The sequence below is a fragment of the Colletotrichum godetiae genome (assembly GCF_030913485.1).
Source record: "Colletotrichum godetiae strain CBS 193.32 chromosome Unknown BDP55scaffold_55, whole genome shotgun sequence".
Classification (NCBI taxonomy): domain Eukaryota; kingdom Fungi; phylum Ascomycota; class Sordariomycetes; order Glomerellales; family Glomerellaceae; genus Colletotrichum; species Colletotrichum godetiae.
In genome coordinates, this window is record NW_026851303.1 from 1 (window position 1) to 27,817 (window position 27,817).

The following is a 27,817-nucleotide window of genomic DNA, read 5'->3' on the forward strand; positions in this document are numbered from 1 at the left end:
GTTCTGTACCTGCGTCTGCCCAGTTTTTGCCTAAGCAATTTTCACCCCCTTATAGCTGGCCTCAGGCCGCCTCAGAATCCTTCGACGAACTCGAATTTGGGAGGGAATATTTTGCACGGAATTATCAGTGGGTCGAGAGTCGGCACATATCCACACCGAAAAGGCGGTTCCCTGTCCTCAATAGGCCATACCAAGAGCCTCGGCGGACAGCTCCTTTGCTCGCTTGGAGATGTAAAGTGGGTTCATCACCGCGAGCTCCGGTTCGTTGCATAACTTTGCCATGGGAAATGTGTGCGCAATTCTGTTCAGTGGAGGTGGGGAGACCAGCGCGAAGCGAAATGTCAGCAACAAAACGGCATTCCAAGAATCACATGATATTGGGTCCAACTTAAGTATGGTAGGTATGGTCGACTTGATTTCAAAGTGCGTATTGATGAGTGAAAACCACCTAAAAGCCCCTCCCGTCCGATGATATTTGCGTATATACAAAATGTAGAGTGATCATTATCCCAATTTCCCCAAAAAGTTCATTATTCTAGTTGGTTTAGATATCAATGCTCGCTAACAAAAAATAGCCAATAGCCAATATCCAATGTACACATTACCATTGTATGGTCTGTTTCTCGTGCATTTTGGGTTTTACTATGAGGATGCCTTGATCTCCATCGACAGGGTCGGCACACGGAATGTGACGACGTTGGTAGCCGAGAGCGCTTCAGAACCGAGACCCATGTAACCAAGGTATGTCGAGGTCGTGGGGAAATTGGCATTGGTCATGGTGGTGAGCTTCGTAAGGAGGGGAGCGAGATCGCCGACAAAGTGCTCGATCGTCGCCGTGGCCTTCCAGGTCAAGACGTACTGGTCCAAACTGTTCTGTCCGAAGAAGAGTTGGCTGCAAAGTGTATTAGTTATTACTCCCGGAACCCCACTTGTTTCCATCGTGAACCTTGGGGAAGCAGCAACTTACAAGGTGGTTCCGTTGATCGTCTCTGTGGTGAGTGCGCCAGCGCCATTTTGGTAACCAATGGGTTGTGTCGCGGCGCCAAAGGTGCCGAACCAGACCATCACTTCGTACTTTGCCTTGGTACTGTCCTGCGCCGAGGTCTTGTCGTCATCCAAGAACATATCAATGGCGACGTTAGTGTTGGTGTCATTGTCGGTAAGCTCGGTCTCGTCGGTGTTCGTCGCAGCCGCGCCATCAGTGGTATAGTTGCCGACGGCGTAGGACCACTCAACGTCAACCTCGATGTTTGAGAGCTTGGGAATGGAGACCGGGAGGGAGCTGCCATCGACCTTGATGTTGGGGAAAGCGTGGACAGGCTGCGTCTCAGGGCCGCGGGGGTAGCGCCATGTGACGTAGAATTCGGGGGCGCTGAAGTCGGTATCATATGTCTGGTTGTTGAATGTGGTAACCTGAGGCGGGGAGCGACGGGTTAGTCGCAGTACTCCAGGATGATGGCCATGTTCGGCGACACTACAGCCTCAAGCTGCGCAAACATTGAAGCTGCAGTCGAAAGCTTGATCTTGGCGATACCAAGCCCCGCGGTGAAGAAGGGCGGATGAGGGGTTAAGAGTGGACGTACATTCATACACAAGAGACCATCTGAACCTTCGGTCCAACCCCACTGGTTCGGGTTCACTATTACGTCGAAACAGAAATCGTCAGCGTGCCGTTGTCTTGTTGTGATAAAGAAAAGTTGCCGGATTTATCTGCAATGACAGCAAGGCCGACCAACTGCAGCGAACAGCCAGGTTGCGCCCGCCCAGACAGGTTTCGCATTTCAAGGGAGCAAAAGTCAAAACAAATCTTGGGCTCGTGCCTTGAAGCATGACGAGGCCCACGGGCCAGAACATACAAACAAACCACGGGAGCCCGTGTTGTTCCCAAGGAAAAACGCAGAATAATTCAGATGACAGAAAGACAGGCAGCGCGCAGAGCATCCACAACGGAAGAGGCTTGACTGCATCGTGGTGTTCGGTCCGTGCCGCCGCATGGAGCGGAGATGCAGGTATACGGGAGGAAGAAAGGCAATGAAGATATCGCGAAAGACTGAAGAGAGGGACTAGACTTACGTGTGTACTCCTGACCCTTGGACAGAGGGTGAAGACCCATTGCCTTGTCGCATGATACCATTGCCGTGATGCCATTGTTCTTTGGTGTTGTGCCCGGGTTGTCGGGCTCAGTGAAAATTGGCGATTGTCCGTTTGAACTTCTGCCAGCATCGATTCCGATGAGGATACCGAGAGTCGCCCCGATGGGGACGGCCAGCAACACGAAGTTGACAATCCAACGGAAGCCGAGGAAAGGCATCGTGAATAGGAAAAAGTGAAAAGAGCAAGGGAAACGAGCGTTAGTTGAGTGTCTTCTTCCTCTTCGACTCTCTCCGAAGTGCTTCGTTGTTGAGATCCCTTCCAAAAGACGAGGTTGCGGGCAGGCTCAGGCGGAAATCCGACGCGATTCGTCTACTTCTATTCGCAGCAGCGCATGCAGAGCAGCGAAAGTGGTGTCGTGGATGACTGTCGGATTCTGGTTTAGGTACGGGAGGCAAGGCAATCGATTAGGTGGGTGGGAGGTTCAGGTAAGGAAAGGTTCAAGCCAGGTCTGGTCAGGTAAGGGTATGTTAGGGAACGCGGACGCGGGCCTCGACTCGTGTGCAGGTATCCAGGGGACAGGGAAAAGGGGGTGTGGGAAAGGGGGCGTGTGTGGACTATCCGAGCAAGTTCTCCTTCATAACCGTTGGGCGAGGCTTGCTGTGTGCGAGGTGAGAGACGCAGTCACAGGCTACAGCAGGAGACAGCAGAGTCAGACAATACCTCGCAGTCAGAGAACAGAGAGGCTCGTTCGTCTATCCGTAGGCGGTACCAGGGAATCGTAGATCAGGGCCTGGGATTCGAGCGCAAGAACAGGCCAAGCCAAGTGAGAACATTGGGAAGAAAAGATTGGAGAACTGAGGCGCGTCGGGCAAACGAACGTCCAGAAAGAGTCTAAGAGAACAAGAACCCCTATCCTCAACCGCGGCGCAGCACGCCACCCCGGAAAGGCTTGTCCTCTTTTCTGCGTCCAGTGCAGCAGACTGTAATTACCTCGTCCTCCTTGCTCGTGCTCATTTTCAACAAGTTCTCTGCCAGTCTGAATCCCAAACAACCCGGGCGGAACGCGATAGGCAAGATAGAAAAAATTGAAACGAAAGGACCGTAGTACTGGGGCAGACAATTGGGTTAACGCCTTGTCCGTTGTGGACGTTAGCACCGGCTGCGATCTATCTGGGACCGGCTGTTTTTGCCTCCTCGAAAATAAAACCCCTACAACGCTGAGTTCTAACTTGTATACGGATAGTATGCGGATATGTGGTGGTCCATCCATTCCATGCCATCATCCCGTCGTTCCCCCCTCCTCCGAAAGGGCCCAAGGCTCAAGCCAACTTCGCCAGCCAGGCCGGACATCTCAGATCACAAAATCGACGATTGCAGGTCCTGCTTCTAAATCGGACCGGCCCCTGGCCTAGCGCCAGTCAATGTGCCGGCTGCCCTCGGTCATCCTTGCATAAAATGGTACCCGCATTTCTAGAACACGAGAAAAAAGCAGGGATTTGTGAAGATAACGGCCCTGCAAGTGGATAAGAACCGGACTGCCATCGACGGCCTTGGACGCGGTCTCCGGGATGTCCCTGGCACTCTCTGGATGGTCCTGGGATGACCCTGATTGGTGAACGAACATTGTCATCCGAACAGTGGGCTCGGCCCCTGTTGGAGAAAGAAGAAAACAACGGCAAGCACAGCAAAGGAGGGCGTCACGGCGTCAAGAGTAATCAGGATTCAAGAGTCGAGAGTCAAGAGAAAGAGAGAGGCAATTGCCTGGTTGTGGCCCCTGTCTTGCTTGGTGCAGAGCAACGTGGAAGGGGTGGGAAGAGGTCAAGGAACTTGGCTCGAGTCGCCATTCATGACAGTTTTTTCTACGACCATTTCTTCTCTCCCCCTAATGTCTTCCAAGTGGAGACTCTTGGCCCCTGGATATGTCCATCTTTTCTGACCGAAACATCCAATCCTTTAGTGAGCATATGCGAGCGGACGGAGGAGAACGTGCCCACAGGCGGCAGACTCTCCACTAACTCACCCCAAGAATCAAAATAAAATAGAAAAGAAAACAACAAACCAACGGCGCGGCGGTCGAACCCAGCCAGTAGGCTTTCGGGGCTTCGAGTGGCTTGATGGGCTTGCTAGGCAACACAAGCTAACCTGATCCCCGGCGCCCGCGCGCCGCTCACACCCTTCCTACAAACCTCCCACACGCCCCCCTCCCCTCCCTTTGGTCCATGGCTGCTCGAAGCAAGCGCTTGGCTGTCTCCCTCCATCCCCAGACCAGCTGACTTGGTATCTGTTGCCAATGCCAATTCTGTCTATCCCACCCGGCTGGCACGACTTATTTACTATGAAAGGCTGTGGAGGAGAATCCGAGCCAACTCCAACAGAGAGTACGAGGGAGAATAGACATGGGGAGGCAATAAGCCAGGCCAGCTTGGCAAGGCAGCCGTTCACATCCAATGTGGCACAGACCTGACCCGGGGCGAAATGTGAAATGGGGCGAGTCCATCACAGATACACCATCCTTGCGCCCAGACTGGACAGGCCGATGATGTGGGCTCCATCAACCTGGACCTCCCAATTTTAATCACGTCAGGCTCTCGTCGGATCGTAATCAGGGCAGTGAGGCTTAGCGGAGTCCGAGTGGGTTCCCGTTAAGTCATGTATGTCCCTGATGTGTCCGCGGGCCCCCCCCAAGCAAGCTCCTAGTTCCATGTCTTGCCTGCCAATTGCTCCTTTCCCCCAGACTGATCCCCTTCCCGTTGACCTACCCCCGAGAAGCACAAGAGAAGAGAAGCCCGGCCTTCTGTCAACCCGTCTCTTTTGTTGTACACTCCCTCCCCCAGACCTGACCGGCATTCTGATTCCTGTCTGTCAAGTCAGTCCAGGCTCTTGGAAAGTCTGTGTTTTGTGCCACTTGTGCAAAAGCTCCTCCTGTTGGATGACATACCGGTCGATGCTCTTCTGCTACGACTCCTCCTACATGTACTAAGCGGGTCGACTTCTTTTTTTTCCTTCGATCCTAATACTTCTTCCCTTCACATCACCACCCACATTCGTTTTTCCAACCAAAACGTCCGTCCAAGTCTTAAGCTGAACTTGGCAGGAGAGAAAAGAGAAGGGAGAGCGAGACGTGCGGGAACTCACTATCGTTTCTGTTTTACCTGCGACCCAGCCTCTTACACGCACTCAGGCTGTCCCCTTGGCTTCGGCACACACACAACGTTTCCGCCCTAGACACGCTATTCATTCATTCATTCCAACCGTCGGTTGGTCAACACCGCAACCATGATGGGGGGACACGGGAGACCGCAGCAGGGTCAGGAACACCCCGAGGGGGAAATGGTGGAAATTGATGTTCTTCAAGGACATCATCACCCTCATCAAAATCAATATCAGCCGCCGTACCAGAACAACAACCAACAGATGCCGCAAAACCAGCAGTATCAACAACCTCAGTACCAGGAGCAATACCAGGAATACTCTCAAAACCCGTATGGTAGCCCGTACCAGAACGAACCGACCCAATCCCAGGAGCAATTCGGTCGCGCCCTTACGAACAACGCACCTTCGCCGTACCAGCAACAGGAAGGATTCCAGCCGCCGTACAACCAGCAACAGCAGTACCAACAGCCTCACGCTGTCTCTGGGGACGAGCTGTACGGACCTCCGGGTTGGGCAAACCGTCACTCGATAGGCATGGCTGGTGCACCTTCAATCGGTCCCTCGATCTCGGGGATGGACACGCCGGTCGAGTCCCGCTCAGCGACGCCTACGCTGAAGAGCGGCGCGAACACGCCGTTTGACCATCTGGCTGCCCCGAGGCATCCGTGGTCGACCGACTCCACGCCGAACAGCCCCATGGTATGATATTCTCTGAACTTCTCAACGTATTAGTTCAAGGTCCGCTGACAATTTGAGCAGAACCAGAGCCACCAAAGTTTGCAAAACTTGCTCCCGGGACAGGCCTCGCCAGTCCTCGCCAAGGAATGGGTTGAGGGCAGCGACCAGATCGCGAGACTTCACAAGCGCGACGACTCCGACATCTGGGGCGGCTGGAAGCGCCACGTCTTCCGCATGGTTCCTATTCTCACAATCCTCGCTACCGGAATGTACCTCGTCTACCTCGGTCTTCGTATCTACTGCGTCATCTCTGCTCAACAACTCGCCAAGGAAATCTACGCTCAGGCCTGGGTGTTCATCGCCGTCGAAGTTGCTGTTGCGATTCCCTCTATTATGCACAACATCTGGACCATGTGGTCCATGAAGAAGCGCCAGCGTCCTAAGTTGAGACTGATGGGCGAGGATGTTCCCACCGTCGATGTTCTGCTCACTTGCTGCGGTGAAGAGGATGATCTGGTTCTCGACACCGCCCGCGCTGCCTGCGACGTCGACTACCCCCGCGACCGGTTCCGTGTTATCATTTGCGATGACGGCAAATCTGAGGGCTTGGAGAGTGGTATCGCGGCCCTGGCCATGACTTATCCCAATGTCCACTACCTCTGCCGTCCCAAGTATCCCGGTGTTCCTCACCACTTCAAGGCCGGTAACCTGAACTACGCCCTCGACTTCGTCCACACGATGCCCGGCGGCGCTGGTCAGTTCATGGCTGCTCTCGATGCTGATATGGTACGTGGAAACCAGCCCCCCTGCAATTTTAAGCTTCCGCCCGATGTCAACTTCAGCTAACTTTGAACCTGCAGATCCCCGAGCGCGATTGGCTCCGTGCCATTCTGCCTCACATGCTCATTGATCCCAAGGTGGCCCTCGCCTGCCCCCCGCAGCTGTTCTACAACACCCCGCCATCCGATCCCCTCGCGCAGTCCCTCGACTTCTTCGTTCACGTCATTGAGCCCATCAAGGATGCCCTCGGCGTCGCCTGGTGCACCGGCTCCGGCTACTGCGTCCGACGTGAGGCTCTGGATGAGATAGGAAATTTCCCTCTCGGCTCCTTAGCTGAGGATGTTGCTACTTCGACTTTGATGCTTGGAAAGGGCTGGAAGACTGCCTACATCCACGAGCCCCTCCAGTTCGGTACCGTTCCTGAGGACTATGGCGGCCATCTTAAGCAGCGTACCCGCTGGGCTATCGGTACCGTCGACACCTCGTTTAAGCTTAACTTTTGCTTGTACGGCGACAAGGTCAAGCAGATGACGGCCGCGCAGCGCTTCTCTGGATTCCTCTACGCCACGCTCAGTCTGTACACGATTCTCCTGACCCTCTCCATGTTTGCCATCCCGATCATTCTGGTCATGGGCAAGCCCTTGGTCGCCTACGCCAACTACGAGCAGCTCCGCTGGCTCATCCGCGCCTGTTTTGCTGCCACGCTCACCAACCGCCTCTGCGAGTTTGCTCTCTTCATCCCCGCGGGCTACCACACCGGTCAGCGTGGTTCGCGCTACCAGCTCTGGATGTCTCCTTACATCGCGCTCTGCATCATCCGCTCTTTCATTCTCCCCACTTGGCTCGGTGGCCAGACGCAGGCATTCAAGCCCACCGGATCTCTCGGCTCCGCCCTTAACGAGCGCGACCCCAAGACCCGCAAAGGCATGTTCCGCCGTCTGTGGGGTATCCTCTTCAACTACATGGCCATCTTCCACCTGGCGTTCGTCTACCTCACCCTAGTCGGAGTGGTTCTGACCTCTTACCGCTGCTTCTACGTCAACGATGAGCTCCGCGACATCCTGATGTGCCTCATCACGCACGCCTTCTGGCCGCCCCTGACCTTTATCTTCATCTGCAGTTCGCTCTGGACGCCCATCGCCTACGCCATTGACCCCCCGAACATGCCGGACCGCGAGCAGCTCCTCGAGCGCGACCCCAAGACCTTTGTCGCCCACCCGACACCTCAGAGCAAGAAGATTGCCTTTGGCGGCCAGGCTGCGTGGTTCGAGACCGAGTTGACTGTCACCTCGGCTTACACGATCCTCGTCTTCGTGCTCTCCTTCATCTACTAGATTGCTTCAAACCAACTCATAGCATCGTTGTTTTATCACACACATAGGCGCGGGACAGGCGGCGCCTACGGGACGCGCTTGACATTTGCACACGGCACACAATACGCGCGCATCACAGACGTACAAAACCACAGATGACTGTTACGATAATGTAATGCCTGTAACTACTGCACATAGATCAGTATAGAATTACGCAACAATAAGGGGGGCGCTGAATATGTCATCATCTAACCCTGCTGGAAGGGAAACCAGGGTCAACAAACATTATACATATTTCTCATTACGTTCGAGATAAGAATACATAAAAACATTCATAAAACAATTCTCACAGGTTCCAAATGCCTCAAGAACTACGAATACGGAATGCTCAAACCGAATTCGGACTCTTGGCGTAATCAGACATGGGTTTCAGGGACGCTACTTTTTTCCCGCACGAAAGAGAAACATCCCTCGGAAAAAAACACAAGTGTTCAGTTTCCCAGTGAATGGGGCCCGAGCTATCGGCAAGTCCACAATCTGACTGCGTGTGTGCAACCTTGTGCCTGAGCTTGTCGAGCTTTGCCTACCTGTGGCGTGCGGGAAGGCTGGATGCTAAGACAAGCTGCTACTAGCCGAGCATCTTATTCGTCATGGACACCAGTTCGTCGTCGTGCTAAAAGCCCGCGCCTCGTTGAATGTCTCGCTCAAGTCGCTGCAAATAGGTGCGCCATCAGGCTGTCCTACCTAGTCTCTAGTCTCTGGACTCTAGTTTACCCTCAGGAACGCGGGCAAAACGCCGAATCGGCTCGATAGAACGGTGAGGTTCGCTTTTCCGAACGGTGGCCCATCAGTGCCAGCACAGCCCGTCACCCTTCCTTCTGTTCGCAGATGTCTCGCTGACGTTTTCTTGATCGCGGTTGTCGCGCAAGAATTGCTTCACAACAGGGTTGACATGGTCACATTATGTTGCCCTACTACCAGTCTGGAGTCTGTTCTGGGAAACGACCAGCTGCCTGCAGGCCGTTGCTATGTATCATGAGAAGGAAAACAGGCTTGGCTGATGTCGTTCAACGATATGCCCGGCTGCCATGCCATGTAATGGTTGCACCGTATCCGTATCGCTCGTTACAGTCACAGCCGCGGCTCTCATCCGGACGCGAAAGACTCCTCGCCAACGTCGGATTCGGACCTCCCCCTCTCTCACAGATTCACTGTTCACACCAGGCTCCCGAGCCTCCCTCCCTTCCCTCTCCCTTATTACAGGCTTACGTTCGGCTTTGCCGCGCAGTGGGCAGCCGGGTGCCAAGCAGGTGGAGTTCTCCTCCAGCGGTGCAACCCCCTCCCCCAGTGACCGGCACCGTCCCCGACTCCGCGGGCATGAATATTGGATAATGAGACTCAGAATGCGCGAAAAAGCAACAACACGGTGCAGATTGCGGAATAAGCTGACGGCCTGGCATTGCATTCCCCATCTGCCGCTCTCGCTGTTCAATTTAATTGATATGATTCTCCACGTCTCCTTCCCCGACTCCCCCAGTCCACGTCGTCCTCGGTCCCACGACGCAACGTGCGCCCCCAGGTGTCAAGTTCCCGTCACTCTCTGCCTTGTCCGACCGCCTCCTCCTTTCATCCTCCACAAAATCTTCTCTTGTCTTTCTGCTGTGCCTCGCCAACCGAGTCACCGACTGCAAGCCTTGGTACCTTGGACTTCGCGAGTCTTGAAAGAGGTCCAGCCAGGATTGCCGCCAAGACACAAGTGCCAAGTATTTTCAGACGAACGATGGCCAAGGAAATTGACTTTTGTTAGACCGCAAAGAGGCACCCACCAAACCTGATGTTGCCCGCCAACGGCGCGAAGGGGGGTGTGGGAGCAGATGAGCCCGCCGGGCGCCACCCCTGAATCGTTAAGGTTTTCCAGGGGCCTCCACACAGGTTTTTCGTCCGTCACGTCTTGAGCTGTCAGTTGCCACTATGGCCAGCCGTTGCTGCCTTTGTTTTAATACCTGCTGCGTGCGTACAATGGCGTGTGCCTACAGCAAAAGCAGATGCTCCCGCGCTTCTGTTCTCGGTGAACTTGCGAACCTTTGGTTTCGATCGTTCGGAAGTGGAAAACGAGGATAGTCTAATTTTAGGCCAGTGAATAGGTAGGCAGGACACAGATGTGTTTGTCGCACCACGCGGGCAGCCATCCCCGGATCAATGACTGGTGTTGAAATGGCCCTAGGTAATCACTTTGTCGATCACATGTCATCCAACTCCTCACATCTTATCCAACCGTTGCTGACGAGATTGCTTTTATCAATGCTCGTCTCATCCAGAGTGGCATCAAATGAGCTTATCCAGAAGCAAAATCTCACCGACTGAACGGTTTGCCGATCTCTGGAGCCGCAATCATAAATCCCCGTCCTGATTGTCCACGCGTTCAATGGGCCAGGGAGCCGTAGATGCCGTGTGAGCCTGGGAGGGGACTGTCTCCATCGTGCCGATCCGGCAGCGTCGGACCCCGGACGCCGGGGCAACAATTCTCTCCGGACCAACGACGATCCAATGATGTGAAGTCTCCGGCACGGCAGCCCACGTCGCAGCCCGTGTGCGGGTTGTGGGGAGACGTGCGGATAATATCGATCCCATACCCCCGCTCTTGTTAGACTATTCAAATCATGTAGTCAGTTCGGAGATCAGGACATGTACTCTCAAGCGAATGAGTTGTATTTGTGTTCCCTACAGCCTGTCTGTAACCTGCACTTCAAGGAATCCGGTGAGTTGAAAGGTCCATGCCAATAGTAATGCCTCTTACAGTTGACTTAGCTCAGCACACTGACCGAGCCTGATGTCACATGAAGTCAGAGGTATCCTGTCCCGAGTCGCTTGTTGCTGAGGCCCAAAGGGAACATGTAGCCCCATTAATCTTTAGAATCTATGAGACAGACAAGGCTAGGGTATTTCGAAGTGAATAAACTTTGTTGATGTCAACTTTTTTTGAGCATAAAACTCAGATCACCTTTCCAATGACTGCTCTACCTGTACTAACATGAAGTCTAGTCTGGGCTTGTATTGCATGATGTTTCGTCCCTTACGAAGTTACAGCGTTGTGTAACGCCTTATCTACGATTCTCTGAAACCGCCGGGTTCGACATGTCAGTCTAAAGAAGCAGGTGCCTCCGGCGGTGTAAAGTCTACCGCGTCACCTTCAAACAACAGAGAGTTGCCGTTGTTCCATTCCCAAGGCAAAGATTCGGCTGACTCATGAGCTCCAGGAATCGCGCTAAAGTTGGTTGTGCCTGAAGTTGCTCCAAAAACTTCCTCCGAATGATTTTGTTTACAGATATCTAGGGTAGGTGGAGGGCCCCAGCCTGTGTTGGTAAATTGCTCAGTAGGAGTGGGCAAGTTTTCGAGTTCATCGTCCAGCCCTGTGATACCTTGCGGTATTGAGTTGTCTGAGTTTTGCAGATCTCTTGAGCCCGAGTGGCTTGCGGAGAGCGAAGACTGATTTGGACTTCGGGAGGATGTGTTATTCTGTGGTCCCATAACGATCCCGCTATCCGGTAAAGAGGCAGTGGGTGTTCTCGACCTTCCCACTAGACGAGTATTGTCACGGTATATGTTGGAATGAGAATGTCTTTGGTTCGCTCCTCCTCGCACCATGGTTCGGCTTGAAATCCATTCTTGTTGCATCACATAGAAGGCCTCGTTCACAACTCTTCGAACATGTTGCGACTCCTCTTCAGTTGTGACGCCGGGCAGTAACCCCGCGGTCTCCAAAGCCCGATGTACGGCTGGTGCGGCATGAATAGTCAAGTGTTCTTGGAACGCCAGAAGTTCTTCGCAAAAATCAAGGGTTCATATACGCTGATCGTGGTCTCGTCTTTCCAGGAAATAAGACTTCCCATATAGCAAACCACTGAGCCTCATCAATGAGACCCGGATCCGATTTTCGATGCAGCCTTTTGCTTTGATCGTGAGATCTACCATCCAGCGTGTTCGTTTCGCTCAGAGAACAAACCCAACCTCGCACATCTGACACATGTGCATGGTGGCTATCCTCGTTAGGGAAGGCCTCGAAGCAGCGTTGGTAGTAGTGTTCCGGGGTATGGGCTCTCTTTAGATGTTATTTGACGTCTCGTATTCTTGTAAGTCTACGTGGAGCACAAACATGGTGTCTGTTTGAGTCCAGCTTCCAAAACGGGCATGCCAACGTCAGCTGTGGTTTCCGGATCTCTTTAGACGAGTCCGATGTTTTGTTCGGCTCTCGACTCGACTTCAGTTCGCTCTCAGCTTTGCGTTTTCCCTTGCCTGCGCAGGTAGGGGTCAGATTCCCGCCTTCCCCTTGTGCTGCAGCTGATGCCGAGGTAGAAGAAGAGTTACCAGTCGATGCCGCCCCTCCGCGAGTGTGATTTCGAGTCAGATACTGGTGGAACAGGTCATGAGCAGCAATACTAATGAGAGGCCGTATTGGATTCTCATTATCCAGAGGCTGGAAGTCGAGTTCATCTGACTCGTCTGAGATTGGAAGAAGATCCGTGTCCAATGAACCTGTTAAATCAGCAGTGTCGTTGTTGCAAGCTTCAGAGACATCATCCATAAGGTGTCGAGGATCAGAATTGCTGGGCTTTTCTTTCATGCTCGGACACCCAGCTGAATTTCCAACTGTACACAGGATTGGCCGTGGTAGACAAGAGAAGTAGTTGCTAAAACCCGGAGTTTTCATCTCAGTCTCTAATGGATGATCTGCATGATCAGCTTCACCTCCAATGCCCGGAGGCAACAAGTCTCAAAAAGCAACTGAGGCATAAAAGATTCGGCTCGAAGAGACTTACCTGTTTTCTTCGGTCGTTCTTCACATCTGCCAAGAATATGGCGACCAGATCGATACATTTCGGGTTCAGAGGGCCTCAATTCTGAATCTTTATCCACGCAACCATCCCGAAGAGAGTCGGAAGTACTGCTCTTGCAGATTACCTCCTGCCAGAGGTAAACACCCCTTCAGACTATTCGATGAGGGCGATACTATTCAAGTAACCTCTTAAAACTACCTTGCCTGCTTCTCTCAGAACACAGTACTCTCCCAGAAGCTCTTGAATCGTTTTCCATGGGACTTCTAACCCTGGAAACTTCTCCGGGCGACCTAGAATGGGAAAACCTCGAACCACCACGAGGTTTCTCTACAGTACCTCCGTCCACTGTGAAGCCTGCAACGGAAACGACTCGAGCTTTTCTTCCTGCACAACGATGTCAAAGCAAGGAATTTCTCCATCAAGACTTCTTACAGAATCCGGCACTTGCTAAGGCCGCGCTAGGGTGATACATGGCTTGCGGCAGATAGCAGGGCTATTTTGTGTCGAGTAGGTAGTCGCAGCTGAGAGCCACGCAAGTTGCTCCCCACAATCGAGCAATCAAGTACCGAGATCCTTCCACTGTGACGGCCAGGTGACGACCTTCAATGGAGGCCATGATGTGCGGACTTCCTAGGAGGCTAACTAAGGCACATGAATGGTCAGTTCCTTTGTTTTACGATGATGAGAAAGTTGCGCACCGACTTGCGATTCATTGAACCATGGTTCCCCAAGATTCACTGCATAGAAATTCAGTATGTCAAAGATGTGACGCCAGCTCGACAGCCATGTCTGATCCATGTACTCTCGTATTGCGGTACATTGACTCTCATCGATGCAGTATACCAGAACCTTGAGCTCGAATGCTGCTTGCATCGAGGCCCTCTGCTGTCGCTGTAGCACGCGTAATAAATTGCCATCCCTGAATGTGGGCCAGTTGAGAAGTCGGAACTTGGCTTTTTGGGTCTTTGGTGGCCGTTTTTTGCTAATCGTGCGAGTCGAAAGGTTCTTGAGAATGACACGCCGAATTTCCTTTTGTACGCAAGGCGCACCTTCGTTGAACCGCAATGACAAATCGGTTTCCAAGTGCCTTAGTCGCTGATTAAAAGCATCGCTTTTCAACACAACCTTATGATATGCTCTAGTTTCCCAAGGCTCCGTTTCGTCCTCTTCAACGTCCTTCACGCCTTGAAACTGGTCATTTTGTGGCGGAGTAGAGGGATCGAAGTCTCGTATGCCCGCCCAAAGGTTCATCTTCTCCATCACTGACATGTTGTCTGGATTTTCTGTGGTCTTAAAATCTGGGCTGATCTTATCATGCGCAAAAGGATTTGAAGCCAAGCTCTGAAATTGAAGTCGGATGTCCCTGTCCGAGACGGTTCATTCCCCTTCAAACTACCACCTTCTCCGTTGATTACTCACTGCCTGTGCCTGTGTACGAAGTACATGATATCCCTGTTGATCTGGTTTGGAGATTCGAGACCGATTTGAATTGCAAAAGCTTTGATAGTATCCGGGATCGTTGAGATCAGAGACTGCCAGCCCCTGACTTCACTATGGTGGCGTAGTCCGACATGTATCTCTTTGGCAAGCTCAAGTATGTGCTGTTGCGCTTGCTCTGTGGCGGCAAGGCTTGCTTCTGAATAACTGATTGCTCCATCTATATTATCAATAGCGACGGGAAAGGACCCCAAAGTCTTTGTTTCTGTGTTTTTCGACTCATAGCCCGAGTCAGTGGGTGGAGTGTATAGACTGCTGAGTTTAGGCTTCGGGTCTGAAGGAGGGGATTTCGATTCATGAGCCGAATTAGTTAGCGGAGACTGAAGGCTGCCGAAGGACCCCGAGTCCTTGTACTTTTGCTGATATGCCGAAGGAAGCAAGGTATACCAGGTTTCATCCTCAAAATCATTCGTTACATTATTCCTACCTGGCTGTGGCAACGAAGGCCATTCTGATAACACTGGTTCGATGAGCCTGCTCATGTCCATAAAAGGGGAATTCTGAAAGCGGGCGTACTGAGACGCAGAGTCAAATTCGATATTTGTACCAGTAGCAGGAACTACCAGTTTGTCAAGGTCGGCTGACTCGGTAACATTATCTTGATTCATGTTCCATGAGAACATCACACCGTCCATACACAACTCAGATTGGGGCCCAGATGGATGCTCGGTGAGGCATGCCCCCCATTTATTTAACTGAAGTTGGACGTCTGCGACCCTGGTTTGGGTGTTACTCAAGGTGATCAGAACAGTCGCATGCCTCTCCAAGCCTTCTGTGTCTCGCACAGCGCCCTAGGGTCGACGTTGCCAAAAGACATCATATGCGAGAAAATGACGTACATACACTTTCCTTATCTGGAAAATAGTGCAACAGGGAGAAAGAATAAGTCTAAACTCACGTCACATGAAGTTTGCGAGTCAAAAGAAATTCTCTGACTTTCTCCACGGATTTTTCATCTTGATAAACGATCAAGATGGGTTGTTTGTACAAGTCGAGGTCGTCCTGGGTTGCGTGTCGCAAACAGTTGTACCTAGCCTCCCATTTTGGCCTCAAATAGTAAACACGACTGACATGGCTTTGAGACTCCATCATACTAGACTTATGTGCAGGTCTTGTCGGTAATTCTGGTCTAGCTCCAGTCCTATCTGAAGGAAGGCGCACGCATCCCGGCCTCTCTATGTTTTCGTTACGTCTCAATTCCGCTGGCGTCTTTGCAAAAGATGCAGGTAATGACATTGAACTTTCCATAACGTCTTCCATGTCCTGCAGCGCCTTGGATTTGATGTCGTCATCCGATCTGAAGCCGACTTGTTGAACACCATCGGAAATATACGTGGGATTTGGCGGGGGCAAGTATGGGGGGGAACCGACTGAATCCATGGAAGCGTAGGAAGCGTTGCCTGATGGTGAACTAGGAGATATATTGCTTTCAGCGGACACGATCAATCGATCGAAGCTGATGGGCTTAGACGGCGGTTCCAGAAATGAGTCGCCTCTGACAGAAATCTCCCCATGCTGGAGACATGGTATCGATACGGATGGAAGAAGAATGAAGAGAGTCCGGCCAAGTAGTCAAACCAGGTCAGAAAGTCAGCGTTGCAAGATCAGGCTGTGATACAATGAAGGCACAGCTGTGCTTTCGTGTCCTATTGGTCAGCGGACCGCCAATCAGACAGAGGAAGCAAGCACCCAATAATTTGTGAAAGCACAACTGAGGTTTCGTCATTATACATGTTTCCTGTGGTCTCGCGGACTCCGATCAGTCCAGCCGATGTTGAACTATTGCCAAATGGGACTAAGTGCGACCTCTGTGTTTTGAGGCGATCGGTGTGGTTCCTGGATATATTTCCCTGCCTGCTCACGAGCACATGAACTGATGTAGATATTCATGGAGTTGAAGTTCAAGTTTCTTGATATCAATATAGTTTGTGCTAATGAATGAACAGTAGATGTAACTACCGATAGCAAAAGCAGTTACTGCTGGGCATGATCATTAGATTTGATATTACCTTGTATGAATACTTGAAGAACGCAAATTTTCAAAAATTCCATAGATAAAGAGACTGATTCATCTTCCTCAGTGTGAAGCCCTCGTGATCGGGCATCTCTCGTCGACCAGGTCTATTGCACAAGATCTATGAAGAGTATGAAACTCGACTGGAAATCACTCGCTAATACAATTACACAATGTCTCAACAATCGGCAAACTTCAGGCTTGCTCTTAAAGACGAGGGGTTAGTCTGAAAGTCTTGCATCAATACTGTGGCTCAACTTCTCAAGCTGACACTATCAGAAAGTGCTGCAGGCCCGTCTTCTATGCTTGAGCATTACTTTAAAAGCTCTCCAACAATCACGGAGAAGCTTCAAATTAACTCCAAAAAGAGCGGCTGTGAGATAAAGGCGCTAAAGATCAAGGAGACGAAGGAGTATCTTGGCGACTGGCAAAACTCTTGGGACAAGATGGCTGCGTCAAAGGAATAAGTAACGTAAGTTGAATTATATCATTCATGTTAGCCTCTTGTTCAATTATTGATAGACACTTACTCGATACAGATAATTCAACGAGGGAACGAAAATTTCAAGGTTTATCCTGGCAATATGAATGGCATTGGTACACCCCGATGCGAGCAGAGAAGTTCAATTATTGCAGTTGACGTGGGACATTGCAATATCATCATTGCACTCACGATAGTCCAGAGTCTGAGTACAATCAAACGTGGTCTTCTAATCAGTCATAATTGCCAATTGATTCACGACTTGACTCTAAATCATGTTGCTTGTGTGCGATGACCTTACCCCCTCTCTCTCAAAGTTTCGACTTCAGGACAGGTCCATTTGGGACGGAAGATCGTCAGGGGACTTCCTTTCCCCGATTCGCTCGTAGTCTGTGGGGTAAAAAGATCCGATCGATGATGACCCGATGACATCTCTTTTGCTAGTCCGAGCGCCGGCTCGCCCCCTTACCCCTTGATGAGATGTGAGAGTCATGAAGATATATGCATTTGGTTACTCCAGCAGCCTAATCTAGTAATAATCAAAGCCCAAACGTGAAACAATTCAATGGTGAATAGAGTTATTACATATTAGAGGAGACCGCGGTTCGTCCCGACTCCAAATGTCATGTTTAGACTTCAGACCAACCCCCCATGCCAAAGCACCTTAGCTCGACCGTTACACATTTCAACGCCCTGCCTTACCCCATAGATCGTCGAAACCGTGGCTTTTCGCTCTCTAACCCAGAGAAGTCCAAAAATTACCAGTGCGGGCATTTCTTATTTCACGCCAGAATAAAGCCATCATAGACATTTACGCCAATGATGTCATCATCACCGCATCATTGGGGACTCTGTTCGTTCTCCCTCGCAGCATCCACGAGAATTCGACAAAACCTCTGCACTTCGCATCTCCCAAGTGAATCGATTGGGTTTCCAACGCAAAAGCAAAGTTCTCCGACACTACCAGGATCTATCCCAGCGTTGAGAGCTACCCAAGTACTACGTTTCACACCCTTCGTGCACCATCTTCACTACCACCGAACATACACCACAACCTCCCACCCACTTCCCAAAATGAAGAAACCCGAAATCACCGAAACCAAACCAACCACAAACTCCAAAGACGAACACTGGAAAACCCAAGCTCCCTACATCGCCCCAGGCAAATCCCATCCGCACGGCGACGCCTTCCACAAGAAAATCCGCGGCGCCTGCCAATGCGGCCAAGTAACCTACTGGCTCTCCAAAGACGAGCCCCTGGCCTCGAAGTTTTGCCACTGCAGGGACTGCCAAAAGATGCACGGCGCGCCCTTCCAGTGGGCCGCCATCTTCCACAAGGAAGATCTGGCGTTCGATAACGGCGTCGACGGGCTGGCGTTCTACTCGTCGGGGAAGAATCTACAGGGCCATGATTTGCCGTGTAAAGTAAGTTGCGGGTTTTGTGGGAGTCGGATTATGGATGAGGGGAGGAACATGGTCTTGTTGTTTCCTGGGTTACTGCATTTTGATGGGGAGGAGAAGAGGAAGAAGTTCGATGTTCAGTAAGTTCCCTTTGTCTCCATGGGCCCACTTGCTGTGATGCTAACTGTTGCGTAGGAAGCATATCTTTTACGGTCAAAGGGTTGTTGACCTCCCGGATGGCAAGCCGAAGTGGAGCGGCCTGGATGAGAAGAGCGAATTGATGGAGGAAGAGATTGTGGATGTAAAGCACAAGAAGCGGAAGATGGAAAATAGCAATGGCGACTAATACGTCGAACCTCTAGATGTAATGCATTTGTGTAATATAAAATCAGTAAACCCCAACGCTTGACGCCGTCTTATGCTCGTGGTAACGCTCTACATCCATAATTCCAATTTAAATAGTCTCAAAATCGCTTACCAGTTGAAACTCTCTTGGAAGTAGTCGACTCTTGACCACCCACGTCCAAGCATTTCAACAACCGACCTTCGAGCATCATCGGCCATGACAGCGGGTCCGCATGCTACAACAGCGAGACTTGCCTTGTCAGCTGCGATAGCCGCATCCTGCACCTCCTCGCGAACTTCAGGACGCCCGTGAAGCAAGCGCACCTGCTCGGGCCACTCCTCCGGCCGCGCAGCATTCGATTCGAGGCTGTGTTGCGTAATGTAGATATCGACAGACAGCTTCCCACCCTCAAAGGCGTCTTCAAAGTCGTGGCGCAGCACGTCCACTGCGAAACTGAGTTCGCGAACGGCCCACACGATCTTGATTGACCGTGTCTTTGATGATGCCTTGGTGAGTTCGGCGAGATGGGCGAGCGGTACTACAACACCACTGCCTCCCACGATGAAAAGGAGGTCGTCAAACTGGTTGAAGGGCTGCTTGTGTCCGTAGGGTCCTTCGACGAGGACGCGTAGGCGTGCAGGGCGAGGCCATTGCGCTGCTGCGTCTTCCCGCAAACGGCCGGTGAAGCTATCATAGGGACGGATGAGGAACGTCATGGATGGTTCGCCCCTTCTAGGCTCGTACCCAACCTCTGAAATGGGTTCCACATCGTGTTCTCCCGCCACGAGCAGGGGAGTCTGCTCGCTGGATGACTTCCTTCTAACATTCATGTTTGTCGTCGTGCAAGCCATGGTGAATGGATGGCTTTCCCAAAATCGCTTGTCGCTGAGAACGTGAAGGTAGTAGTAGGTACCAGCTTTGGGCTCGTAGAAGCTAGTAGAGTATGGAACGTTGATGCGGATGATGTTGGAGTTAGCGTCGTATGTGGCGAGAGCAAATGTATTCCAAAACTTGAGGTTGAAAGATAGTGTCCGCGACATGCGTAGAATACGATCGCCGATCCAGATGAGGCTAGGTACCCAGAAGAGGATGTCGAATTGGCCCAGGAAAATAGAAACGTGGCTAGAGTCGATGAGTACTGGGAAGTCAGGAAGACACAAAGGGTTGAAACCTACCCAAGCATGGTTATGAGGACAAGAATCGATAGTAAGATGTGGAGAATGAGGAAGAGCTCGTATTGCTTTCGTCGCATCCAAAAGACAGACGCAAAGAGCAGGGCGCACATGCCAACGGTAGCCTGTATCGGAGGTCAGCACATGCTACTGAAAGCACAACAGGGCAGTACTCACAAACCATCCTTCAATCCACCACATCTGGTGCCAATATGACATCCAGTAGTTCCAATCGCCATCTGTTGCAGGTTAGAGTTGAGCGTCAAAAGAGGAGGTGTGCTTCCTACCATCAAAGACCAGAACAACGTAGCCGACGGAGTGGACGACAGCCTGAAGCGTCGAAACGCGGGCAACCCAACGGTGGAAATTGTTGTATGTCCCAAAGTCCCACCCAGTCAACCACATGAGGAGGTTATTCCTCATGCCAAAGAGCCAGATGATGGGGAAGTTGGCGAACGATATGATGCCGGTTCTATCAGCTACGTAACGCCAAACCAAGTGGTACTTTTGCGGCCAACTGTGGAGACGTAAGCTACGAGGTCACGGCTATGAGTAGAGCAAGCTACACTTACTACATGTGGCCCTCGAAGATCCAATACCCATAGACACAGAAGAAGACGTTCGCGGCAATGAAGGTCAATATGGTGAGACTCTGGATGCGTGGCGGGATGGTGCACCAGCCGAGGTTCTGGGAACAGCGGTAGCCGAAGGTTGCGGGAACGGTGATGTATCGCTTGAGCCAGAGGGCAGTCCAATGGAGGATGCTGGGCGACTTTCGTGAATCCCATTCCTGCTTTTGAAGGTTTCCGATGGCTGCAACGAGGCGAGACCCCAGACCGATGGCGACTACGATGAACCAGAAGACGATCACGTAAAAGCTGAGCATGTGATATTAGCGACCACAACCGAAGCATAACTGAAGTTGAGTGCACGTACCCATATCTATAATGATTACCATATGTATACTCGACGGATTCCTATGGGTTGTCAATTGAGTGCTGGTCCGAAGGGATACTTGGGTGCCGTACGAGAGAGTCGAACCAGATTTGATAGTAGGCATCCGCGGGCAGTACCACCTCGTTCAGCACAGTCGACGCGTTTGACCCCTCCGCCTTAGTCAACCTCCGCAAGCCAGCAATCTCCTCATCGGAATAGCCGGCGACAATCTCAAAGGGCGGCAGCGAGGTGTTCATGTAGGCCTGGCAGGTGTGGTTGACGTTGCTCAGGCCAGCGACACGGTGCGTCAAGTCGCAGTGCAGGTCGGCGCAGAGGTAGAGCGACTTGATGTGCAGCTGGCTCACGCACTGCGGGATGAGCTTCGACCTAGAGGGCAAGCTCCCATTGTAGGACTGGGTGTCGTTGAACTGCGGCTGGCGAAGAGTGTTGGAGCACGAGTCGAAGCAGACACCGCCGCTGCCTGCGAGAGCCGAGGCCGAGGCGACGAAGAGGCACAGTGCGGCGATGAGGGTGGGCGGCAATAGCCGGAGCCCCGACGACGGAGCGCGCATATTCACGGCCGAGTTGCGGGTGTTTGCATCGATGAAGCAAGCCGACCGTGGAGTGCGCGGTATTCCGATGCGCAGGTCCCCAGGACGATCGAAATGATGCCGTTGAAATGCCGTCGAGGGGTGAGGTTGCGGAAGAGGCAAAAGTTGAGGTTCCCGGGGCGGGGAGACCTCAGGACAAAAAAAAAGTATGGCGGAATTCGCTGGGTGCAGAAAGTGCGCTCGGGGCAGGTGGCAGGAGGTGGGAGAATTTGATCTTATCAGATCATCTGATTAAGCAATCGCCCCCACTTTACTAGCTTAGGTTATCGCGATAATCCACCGGCATCGGCTCGCCGCGGCTACAGCGTCGCACTTTTCAGTTCTCGCAGACGAATGCCCCGCCAAAATCCCCGTCACTCGGCAACTTTGCCGTCATACAACAGTCCAACTTACTTGGATCATCCAAGTCATGCTCTTTGTCTGCTCTCTGAGTGCACGCCGCGACTTCCCTTCGTGCATGTCTTGATTTGCCCTTGGTGCTTGGCGTGTCCACCTGATGCTGCCCATGCTGCGTTGATGTCTCACCAGCGGATCCCTCGCGTACATCCCGCCGGCTCCGCTGCTTTTGGGCCACATTGCGGGAAAACCTTGGCAAAGGCTTCTTCTTTTTGTACACCAAACGTCGAGATCATATCCAAACTAAAGCAGCGATGGAGGGGACCGTCCTATCCTATAGACCCACCAATCTCAGACCACTTCGCCGGGCTTCAAGGAACGTCCCTTTTTCCCTTCCGCTCCCCGGTGACACATCACCGCCCGGGCCGCCGGAATCGCAACGGCTCGAACGTTCATCCCAACAATCATGTCCAGTCTCTCTGACTCACGCTGCGTCCATCCCACAAACTAGACGAGTCTAGGTTACGAATCTAGTCACAATGTGCACAGCGCTATAGTCCGAGTAGCCCTTTTCATTGCACTTGTGCGCGTGGTGGAATACTGGTGTATTTGATCTATTCAATAGCTACGATATCAGATGACTACTGAACTACCTATTTCCCCTCACTGCCCAACTTCATCTCACTGCTCTCCTTAACCTCGCTGTCCTCCATCATCACGATGTCGTCCTTCATCTCACTTTTCTTCTTCACCTCACTACTGTCCTCCATGTGACTGTCCTCCTTCACCTCCTTCACCCCCTCAACTTCGCTGCTCTCCTTAACCTCGCTGTTCTTCTCGACTTCGCTGCTCTTCTCGATTTCGCTGTTCTTCTCAACCTCGCTACTTCCCTTAAGCTCACTAGCATCCGGGCCCAACGAGAGGATCGTGTCCCAGGCTGCTTGTAGTCTCGCAGTCACTTCACCCGTCTGCCCCCCAGCATCCAGGATACCTCGAAGTGTTTCCGTCCAGCGACTCCATCTGCCGAGACCCCACCTCTCCGTCCCCGACTTCTTCATGTCCTCATAGATAATCTTTCCGGCATGAATCAACCAATTGGACGCCACTAACAGTCTACATTCGCCGAGTTTCCCGGAAGGCAGGGGCTTTTCAAGCGCGAGCTCAATATCGATGCTCGGATACTTCATGTGGCTATCCCATCTCTGGTATGCTTTGGAGCCATGATACCGGGCCAAGAATGAGGAGAAGTTGACCCACTCATCACAAGTCAGTATAAAATCCTTCTTTGCTTGAGGTTCCGTCGGTTCAGCTCGATCGGATGCTTGTCGTAATAGTGAGTAAGATGTTACATATGAAGTAGGTTGGTTTGACTTACCAAATTTGGCATTCCAGTTCTCTTCACACCCTGAGACAAAGACTTGGTCATTGTGGTACGCAATATGCTCTTTCTGTAAGAGCTGTAAGCAACAAAGTCGATGGGGGGAAAAGATAGATGGAAGTAGAGACGTACACCGTAGGCCCGATATGTCACCTTGGGCAGATTCTGTAAGTCAGTCAAGAGCTTCACTAAGCAGTCTTGTCGAGCGTCGTCATAACGCAGAAGCCACGATTGGCGGAGGATCGTGCCGTAAACGCCATCGAGGTACATGGGCCAGCCTTTGTCGTCCCTCATATAAGGCTTGTTCAGAGGATCCCAGCTCGAAGGGAGAAACTTGGCCCAGTAATCAGCTCCTATGCGGAGTGAAGCTTCAAGAGTGGCCAGGTACTGCTTTTCAGGAAATGAGAGGAGCATTTTGAGAACGATGGAAGCGATTTCCGTTTCTTGCTCATCTCCCCAACTCTCCAGCTCGGCAATTTGCTCTTCGAGCTCAGCTCTCCACGGTTCGGCAGGAGATGCTGCATGGGGTTCTGTGCTACCGATTGACATGGTGCTATCTTCGGGCTGACGAGGATTGAGAAACTCGGAAGATTTCAAGGTAGGTATTTATGGTTGTTGTGAGATGATTTAATGAAGTGATTGAAGCCTAGAGAAGTGGCTTAGAAAGAGTGCTTCGGGGGAGTGATTTGATGAAGTGATTTTAATGGTGTTGGACTTGTGAAGAATTGAACAGTTGGGTCATGAGGGCAGCGGGTGGTTAATAAGGCAGATGAGGCAGGAGGCAACCTGGGGGGCTGTGAGTTGATGAGGAGAAGGCAGGTTTCCATGTTGGAGAGGTCTTCTCCTCACGTGGCCAGGGTCGCAAGTGGTCACGCATATTAAGCGCCGACCGTTGCACAGCCCACCAAGCGAGCGCATCGCCGAACCACCGTGCCGGTACCGCGGCGACCTCACAGCCAGGGGCCCGAAACCTACCGGGTCACCGAACACACCGGCCGAACCAACACGAAATGTAAATTGACGAATTATCATTGGATCTTCAGCGATTTCCTGCTTCTTTGGCGGCAATGTTGGAAGCAAGACTTTTCTCTTTTGGTGCTTCCAAGTTTCAGTCGATTAATCGTTCGATGTTGGAAGGGGACACTTTCAGTTCTCGGCCCAACCAACACGTTGTCGCTAATTATAGTAAGCGCTGCGGTCCCTCAAGAACAACGATCGAGAGACAAAATTTCGAGAGACCAGAAATGTGAGCTGTGCTCTACCTACTTAAGAGGAATCAAAATGCGTAGTTTTGCGTTCTTCTTGTAACTGTTCAGAGCATCCACATCCTGGAGAAGTGGTCATTTTCTTTTTCCAATTGAGTTCAATCATCACATTGATCGCGATCTTTGATTTCCGTCGCATCATTTCACTGTCTGAAGTCTCACCTGAGTATCTTCCATTACACCGGACCCCACGAATCGACAAGATGGGCAACAAGCAATCTACGCCGCAGAGACGCAACACGGACAACACCGAAAAGCATCTTGTGAGTATTGTCTCCTGTTGCTAATAGCACAACTCGTCGGATTGCATGCAAGATATGAATTCTACACTCTGTCTTGAGCGCAAGTCGGCGAACGACAACACGACCAGAACTTGATTAGCTGACTTTCCGATCCCAAACAGCAATACCATACAGTCCACGGTCCCGTTTCCGCACACGATGTAGCGAAGCATCTTGAGACTGTGCCCCCGCCTCACACACGCACTCCATCCAACTTTCCTCACGACTTCCGTGGCAGAGAGGGGCCGGTGAACAACGAAACCAAGACCTTTGATGACTACGTCACAGGTCCAGGTCGATCTCAAGGGCCTACTGGCCCCATGCAAGAATACGCCATCCCACAACCTGGCGAGCAATTCAATTTTCAATTCGACCGCCGCTGCCTGAATGCGCGCCAGGCAGGCCGAGTAGTTCATCCGAATGAACGAGCAAACGTAATGGGACCTGCCAACGGCCGGCCGGGGAACGATCCCATGCAAACCCGAGCTGCGGTTCGCGTGGCCCAAGTGAACGGCGATGAGAAGATCGCTGTTGTTGGTGTCGTGGCTCATCCGAATGGAAACCGAACGGGGCTTGTGCGAGCACCCCTTGAGCCTCTCAGCCGTGAGGGTCGGCAGGAGTTGACGAGGCACACTGATGAGCGCGGTCGCATGCAGACGTACCCACCCCGTGGTATAGACGCCAAAGTCTATGAAACTGCAGAGACAAGGTCTGGAAGGGTGCGCCCGCCCGCTCACCCGCAAATGAGGGTGTGATAGAGTCGTTATCTGTTGCATGACGGCAGCAGTGTATGTGTTTACTGAGGTAGTCTGCTTTAGCTAGTTATAAACCTATTGGCTTATTAAGGCTTCAAATTTGGATTTCGTGGCAAAAGAAGAGGCGCAGAAGCCAGCTCATTCGAGGTACCTAATACAAGACACTGTTTTCAACTAAAGTATAATTCTTAAGTCTACTCATGTCTCAATCAGACTTTTCCAGCACTACGTGTGATTCGCCGGTGAAGACATGCATGGCGCTATGCTTAGAACCATTCCCCATTTACCGTGCTGTATCTGAAAGACCAAAGACTAAAGTTCCGACTACTGCCCTATGACTGTTGGTAGCACTTCCCAGCCTTCGGGCTGGTGAACGACACTCCACTAGGGTGGTAGTTCTTTCCCCCATTGTAAGAGTCGCACCAGCTCTGCGGTACGTTGTAGCAGTTGAGCGACAGGTCACCGTAAATATCAGAGGAGCTGTAGACCTGTCCCTTTTGGTCGTTTTGGCACGTCCGCTTGGCCCAGGCGTTGAACTGATCAAATGCTCCATCTCCCTTGGCCGAGAGGGTGACCCAGTTGACGGCCATCACTGGGGTGATGAGAGCGAGGAGGGATAGCTTGACCATTGTCTAGTCATTATTAGTTGAAAATGTACATTGTATCCAACGAACAAAGGGCGAGAGGTTTAGAAATGACGTACTAGGACTTTTGATTGTATAATTTGCGTATTGAGGTGGAGTATGGGGCTTGAATACGGTGTCCGTCAAGATCCGGATGTTCAGTAATCCGCCCAGGCAGAAGCCATATATAAGTATATGAATACGATTTCTAATCATTGCATGTGCGCTCCCGGCTTCGGATATCGCGGACTGAACGCACCTCGAGCACGCCTAGTACCTTAGCTTTTGGACTCAATAACCCCTAGAAAGTCAAAATAAATGAGTTGCGAGAGTACTCCGTGAGACCCACCCTGTACCGGCTTCAGCTACTCCGTAGTGCTCTGACAATAGTTGTAATCGCAACCTAGTAAAATGAAACCTCGAAAAGACATACTTGGGGCTTCCACATGACCACATTAGCTAATTGACTATTTCTTCACATCAAAGGGAGTAATGCAACTACACTGTACTCGGGCAAGTTGCCTTCTCTGGAAATACACAAGGTCCAAGTTCGTGAGACTCTGACTCATGCTAGGTTGAACTTTGACCGGATATGTCGACCGTGCCAGGCAGAAAATCAACGATCTTCATTTCTTGCCGAATTTCCGTTCTTCCCGGCTTCTAGATTGGTAATGAACCAACCTACTTAGCTGGTTCTGAAGGCATTTCGGCTAAAGTGCTGCGACATCTATGTCCCAGTAGGAATAGGAATCGGATGTCGGATGAGTATAGTGCCGATATAGTTGCTCAATTTGGGGGGCACTTTTCCATGTTTTATAAGTCTCAAAACTATTCTCACATTCAGCCGGTAGCTTTAGCACTCATTTGCCCCTTGTTCGCGGACTATTGTAGTTGCGATGCGCTCTATCTTCTTATGCACATCATCGTCATGAGACACTCTTATAAGATTCTTGATTCTAGCCGCTCTATCACAATAATAATAACTCAACTGCTATTGGCTAAGTACCTAGAGTAGGTATACATCACAAATTGAAATCATTTCATACTAGTATATGACTCCCCACTTCGCACAAAATCCTCAAAATTTGGGGTAGCACCAGCAGTCGAAGTTATTCCCTTGCCCATTTCCAGACCTAGCGTTGTTGGATAATGTTTATGTAAGGTAAGTCAAGTAGGTAAAGGTTGATGACACACTGCAGGCATGCAAACAACACAGATCCATCGCAATCGGACTATTGAAGACATGAGTGACCTTATTGGGACTTGTTTGCCATTACGAAGAGAACTTACATTACAGAACCCAGCGCAGACATTCTTCTTAGATTCGTATACGCATGACTAAGGCTGCAGTAAAGACTCAGATTAGTACGAGGTCAATTAAAACACGCATAGTGACAATCGTTCTGTCCATACCTCCGACGGTGCGTTGTCGCCTGAACAAGTGACTGTGGCAGACGTCAAAGCGGCTAGGGGGGACACGATGAAGAACTTGGAATTCATGTTGTTAGAGTGACTGCAAATAGGATTCGATGTAGTGATGTAAATATTGTTAAACTGATGGAGGAAGACTTCCCTTGATGTACTTTTGGACTTGTATCTCGTATTCTGCTTTCGTTAAATCCATGGACCACTCTGGTAGAAAATGCGGAACTCCTAGGATACAAAAGTCTAAACACGCGTCTTGTCAAGTCCTCGACATGCCTTCGCCGAAAAGATACTCAAACTAGTAGTCGGCTTCTCGCACCGTAGGAATACTTCATCCACTTGCCAACAATACTTTCGAAATAGCTCTCGCAAGAATTTAGTCCGTCGTATTCTCTTTGCGGAAAATGCCTGATAAAGTTCGTGGGAGCAGTGCAGCACGTTTA

General features: G+C 51.3%; 11 protein-coding genes across 11 annotated transcripts; 5 read left to right on the forward strand and 6 right to left on the reverse strand.

Annotated features, from left to right (window-relative positions):
* Window positions 1-517: 517 nt before the first annotated feature.
* Window positions 518-2,566, reverse strand: BDP55DRAFT_327557 (concanavalin A-like lectin/glucanase domain-containing protein). The gene is made up of 4 exons (XM_060566821.1): window positions 2,074-2,566; window positions 1,584-1,639; window positions 968-1,413; window positions 518-892 (listed from the first exon to the last, which is right to left on the reverse strand). Exons 1-4 carry the CDS (start codon window positions 2,309-2,311, stop codon window positions 643-645), a joined length of 990 nt encoding a protein of 329 aa, XP_060424609.1. The 5' UTR covers window positions 2,312-2,566; the 3' UTR covers window positions 518-642.
* A 2,804-nt stretch (window positions 2,567-5,370) lies between these two features.
* On the forward strand, window positions 5,371-8,039 carry BDP55DRAFT_636508 (family 2 glycosyltransferase; the record flags this gene model as incomplete). The annotated part of the gene is made up of 3 exons (XM_060572891.1): window positions 5,371-5,946; window positions 6,007-6,711; window positions 6,786-8,039. The coding sequence occupies 3 exons, from the start codon at window positions 5,371-5,373 to the stop codon at window positions 8,037-8,039; spliced, it is 2,535 nt and encodes an 844-aa protein (XP_060424610.1).
* Window positions 8,040-8,969: 930 nt separating this feature from the next.
* On the forward strand, window positions 8,970-10,177 carry BDP55DRAFT_327676 (uncharacterized protein). Its single transcript, XM_060566822.1, has 2 exons — window positions 8,970-9,976; window positions 10,163-10,177. Exon 1 carries the CDS (start codon window positions 9,107-9,109, stop codon window positions 9,851-9,853), a length of 747 nt encoding a protein of 248 aa, XP_060424611.1. The 5' UTR covers window positions 8,970-9,106; the 3' UTR covers window positions 9,854-9,976; window positions 10,163-10,177.
* Window positions 10,178-11,156: 979 nt separating this feature from the next.
* BDP55DRAFT_636509 (uncharacterized protein) lies at window positions 11,157-12,893 on the reverse strand (the record flags this gene model as incomplete). Its single annotated transcript, XM_060572892.1, has 3 exons — window positions 11,157-11,794; window positions 12,159-12,665; window positions 12,836-12,893. The coding sequence occupies 3 exons, from the start codon at window positions 12,891-12,893 to the stop codon at window positions 11,157-11,159; spliced, it is 1,203 nt and encodes a 400-aa protein (XP_060424612.1).
* Window positions 12,894-13,300: 407 nt separating this feature from the next.
* On the reverse strand, window positions 13,301-14,216 carry BDP55DRAFT_719499 (uncharacterized protein). The gene is made up of 2 exons (XM_060578438.1): window positions 13,556-14,216; window positions 13,301-13,495 (listed from the first exon to the last, which is right to left on the reverse strand). Exons 1-2 carry the CDS (start codon window positions 14,120-14,122, stop codon window positions 13,484-13,486), a joined length of 579 nt encoding a protein of 192 aa, XP_060424613.1. The 5' UTR covers window positions 14,123-14,216; the 3' UTR covers window positions 13,301-13,483.
* A 2,321-nt stretch (window positions 14,217-16,537) lies between these two features.
* BDP55DRAFT_732885 (uncharacterized protein) lies at window positions 16,538-16,831 on the forward strand (the record flags this gene model as incomplete). The annotated part of the gene is made up of 2 exons (XM_060580004.1): window positions 16,538-16,584; window positions 16,648-16,831. The coding sequence occupies 2 exons, from the start codon at window positions 16,538-16,540 to the stop codon at window positions 16,829-16,831; spliced, it is 231 nt and encodes a 76-aa protein (XP_060424614.1).
* Window positions 16,832-17,254: 423 nt separating this feature from the next.
* On the forward strand, window positions 17,255-18,615 carry BDP55DRAFT_678061 (Mss4-like protein). Its single transcript, XM_060575956.1, has 2 exons — window positions 17,255-18,386; window positions 18,442-18,615. Exons 1-2 carry the CDS (start codon window positions 17,665-17,667, stop codon window positions 18,590-18,592), a joined length of 873 nt encoding a protein of 290 aa, XP_060424615.1. The 5' UTR covers window positions 17,255-17,664; the 3' UTR covers window positions 18,593-18,615.
* On the reverse strand, window positions 18,616-21,474 carry BDP55DRAFT_678063 (ferric reductase like transmembrane component). The gene is made up of 7 exons (XM_060575957.1): window positions 20,793-21,474; window positions 20,701-20,741; window positions 20,337-20,642; window positions 20,052-20,281; window positions 19,942-20,003; window positions 19,768-19,889; window positions 18,616-19,714 (listed from the first exon to the last, which is right to left on the reverse strand). The coding sequence occupies exons 1-7, from the start codon at window positions 21,270-21,272 to the stop codon at window positions 18,721-18,723; spliced, it is 2,235 nt and encodes a 744-aa protein (XP_060424616.1). The 5' UTR covers window positions 21,273-21,474; the 3' UTR covers window positions 18,616-18,720.
* A 741-nt stretch (window positions 21,475-22,215) lies between these two features.
* On the reverse strand, window positions 22,216-23,668 carry BDP55DRAFT_327903 (uncharacterized protein). Its single transcript, XM_060566823.1, has 3 exons — window positions 23,158-23,668; window positions 23,023-23,095; window positions 22,216-22,968 (listed from the first exon to the last, which is right to left on the reverse strand). Exons 1-3 carry the CDS (start codon window positions 23,572-23,574, stop codon window positions 22,301-22,303), a joined length of 1,158 nt encoding a protein of 385 aa, XP_060424617.1. The 5' UTR covers window positions 23,575-23,668; the 3' UTR covers window positions 22,216-22,300.
* A 431-nt stretch (window positions 23,669-24,099) lies between these two features.
* On the forward strand, window positions 24,100-25,489 carry BDP55DRAFT_772269 (uncharacterized protein). Its single transcript, XM_060581134.1, has 2 exons — window positions 24,100-24,553; window positions 24,694-25,489. The coding sequence occupies exons 1-2, from the start codon at window positions 24,494-24,496 to the stop codon at window positions 25,324-25,326; spliced, it is 693 nt and encodes a 230-aa protein (XP_060424618.1). The 5' UTR covers window positions 24,100-24,493; the 3' UTR covers window positions 25,327-25,489.
* A 169-nt stretch (window positions 25,490-25,658) lies between these two features.
* On the reverse strand, window positions 25,659-27,475 carry BDP55DRAFT_772270 (uncharacterized protein; the record flags this gene model as incomplete). Its single annotated transcript, XM_060581135.1, has 2 exons — window positions 27,363-27,475; window positions 25,659-25,958 (listed from the first exon to the last, which is right to left on the reverse strand). The coding sequence occupies exons 1-2, from the start codon at window positions 27,447-27,449 to the stop codon at window positions 25,659-25,661; spliced, it is 387 nt and encodes a 128-aa protein (XP_060424619.1). The 5' UTR covers window positions 27,450-27,475.
* Between the last annotated feature and the right edge of the window lie 342 nt (window positions 27,476-27,817).

Coding starts and splice junctions, on each gene's coding strand:
- BDP55DRAFT_678061 (XM_060575956.1), top strand. CDS start 17,665: ATGATGTCATCATCACCGCATCATTGGGGACTCTGTTCGTTCTCCCTC. Junction 18,387..18,441: donor AGGAAGAAGTTCGATGTTCA/GTAAGTTCCCTT, acceptor ACTGTTGCGTAG/GAAGCATATCTTTTACGGTC.
- BDP55DRAFT_327557 (XM_060566821.1), bottom strand. CDS start 2,311: ATGCCTTTCCTCGGCTTCCGTTGGATTGTCAACTTCGTGTTGCTGGCC. Junction 1,640..2,073: donor CAAGGGTCAGGAGTACACAC/GTAAGTCTAGTC, acceptor TCGACGTAATAG/TGAACCCGAACCAGTGGGGT. Junction 893..967: donor ACGATCAACGGAACCACCTT/GTAAGTTGCTGC, acceptor TACACTTTGCAG/CCAACTCTTCTTCGGACAGA.
- BDP55DRAFT_772269 (XM_060581134.1), top strand. CDS start 24,494: ATGGGCAACAAGCAATCTACGCCGCAGAGACGCAACACGGACAACACC. Junction 24,554..24,693: donor ACAACACCGAAAAGCATCTT/GTGAGTATTGTC, acceptor GATCCCAAACAG/CAATACCATACAGTCCACGG.
- BDP55DRAFT_678063 (XM_060575957.1), bottom strand. CDS start 21,272: ATGCGCGCTCCGTCGTCGGGGCTCCGGCTATTGCCGCCCACCCTCATC. Junction 20,643..20,700: donor GGTAATCATTATAGATATGG/GTACGTGCACTC, acceptor TCACATGCTCAG/CTTTTACGTGATCGTCTTCT. Junction 20,004..20,051: donor CGTTGTTCTGGTCTTTGATG/GTAGGAAGCACA, acceptor AACCTGCAACAG/ATGGCGATTGGAACTACTGG.
- BDP55DRAFT_719499 (XM_060578438.1), bottom strand. CDS start 14,122: ATGTCAGTGATGGAGAAGATGAACCTTTGGGCGGGCATACGAGACTTC.
- BDP55DRAFT_327676 (XM_060566822.1), top strand. CDS start 9,107: ATGCCATGTAATGGTTGCACCGTATCCGTATCGCTCGTTACAGTCACA.
- BDP55DRAFT_327903 (XM_060566823.1), bottom strand. CDS start 23,574: ATGTCAATCGGTAGCACAGAACCCCATGCAGCATCTCCTGCCGAACCG. Junction 23,096..23,157: donor TGACATATCGGGCCTACGGT/GTACGTCTCTAC, acceptor CAGCTCTTACAG/AAAGAGCATATTGCGTACCA. Junction 22,969..23,022: donor GAACTGGAATGCCAAATTTG/GTAAGTCAAACC, acceptor TATTACGACAAG/CATCCGATCGAGCTGAACCG.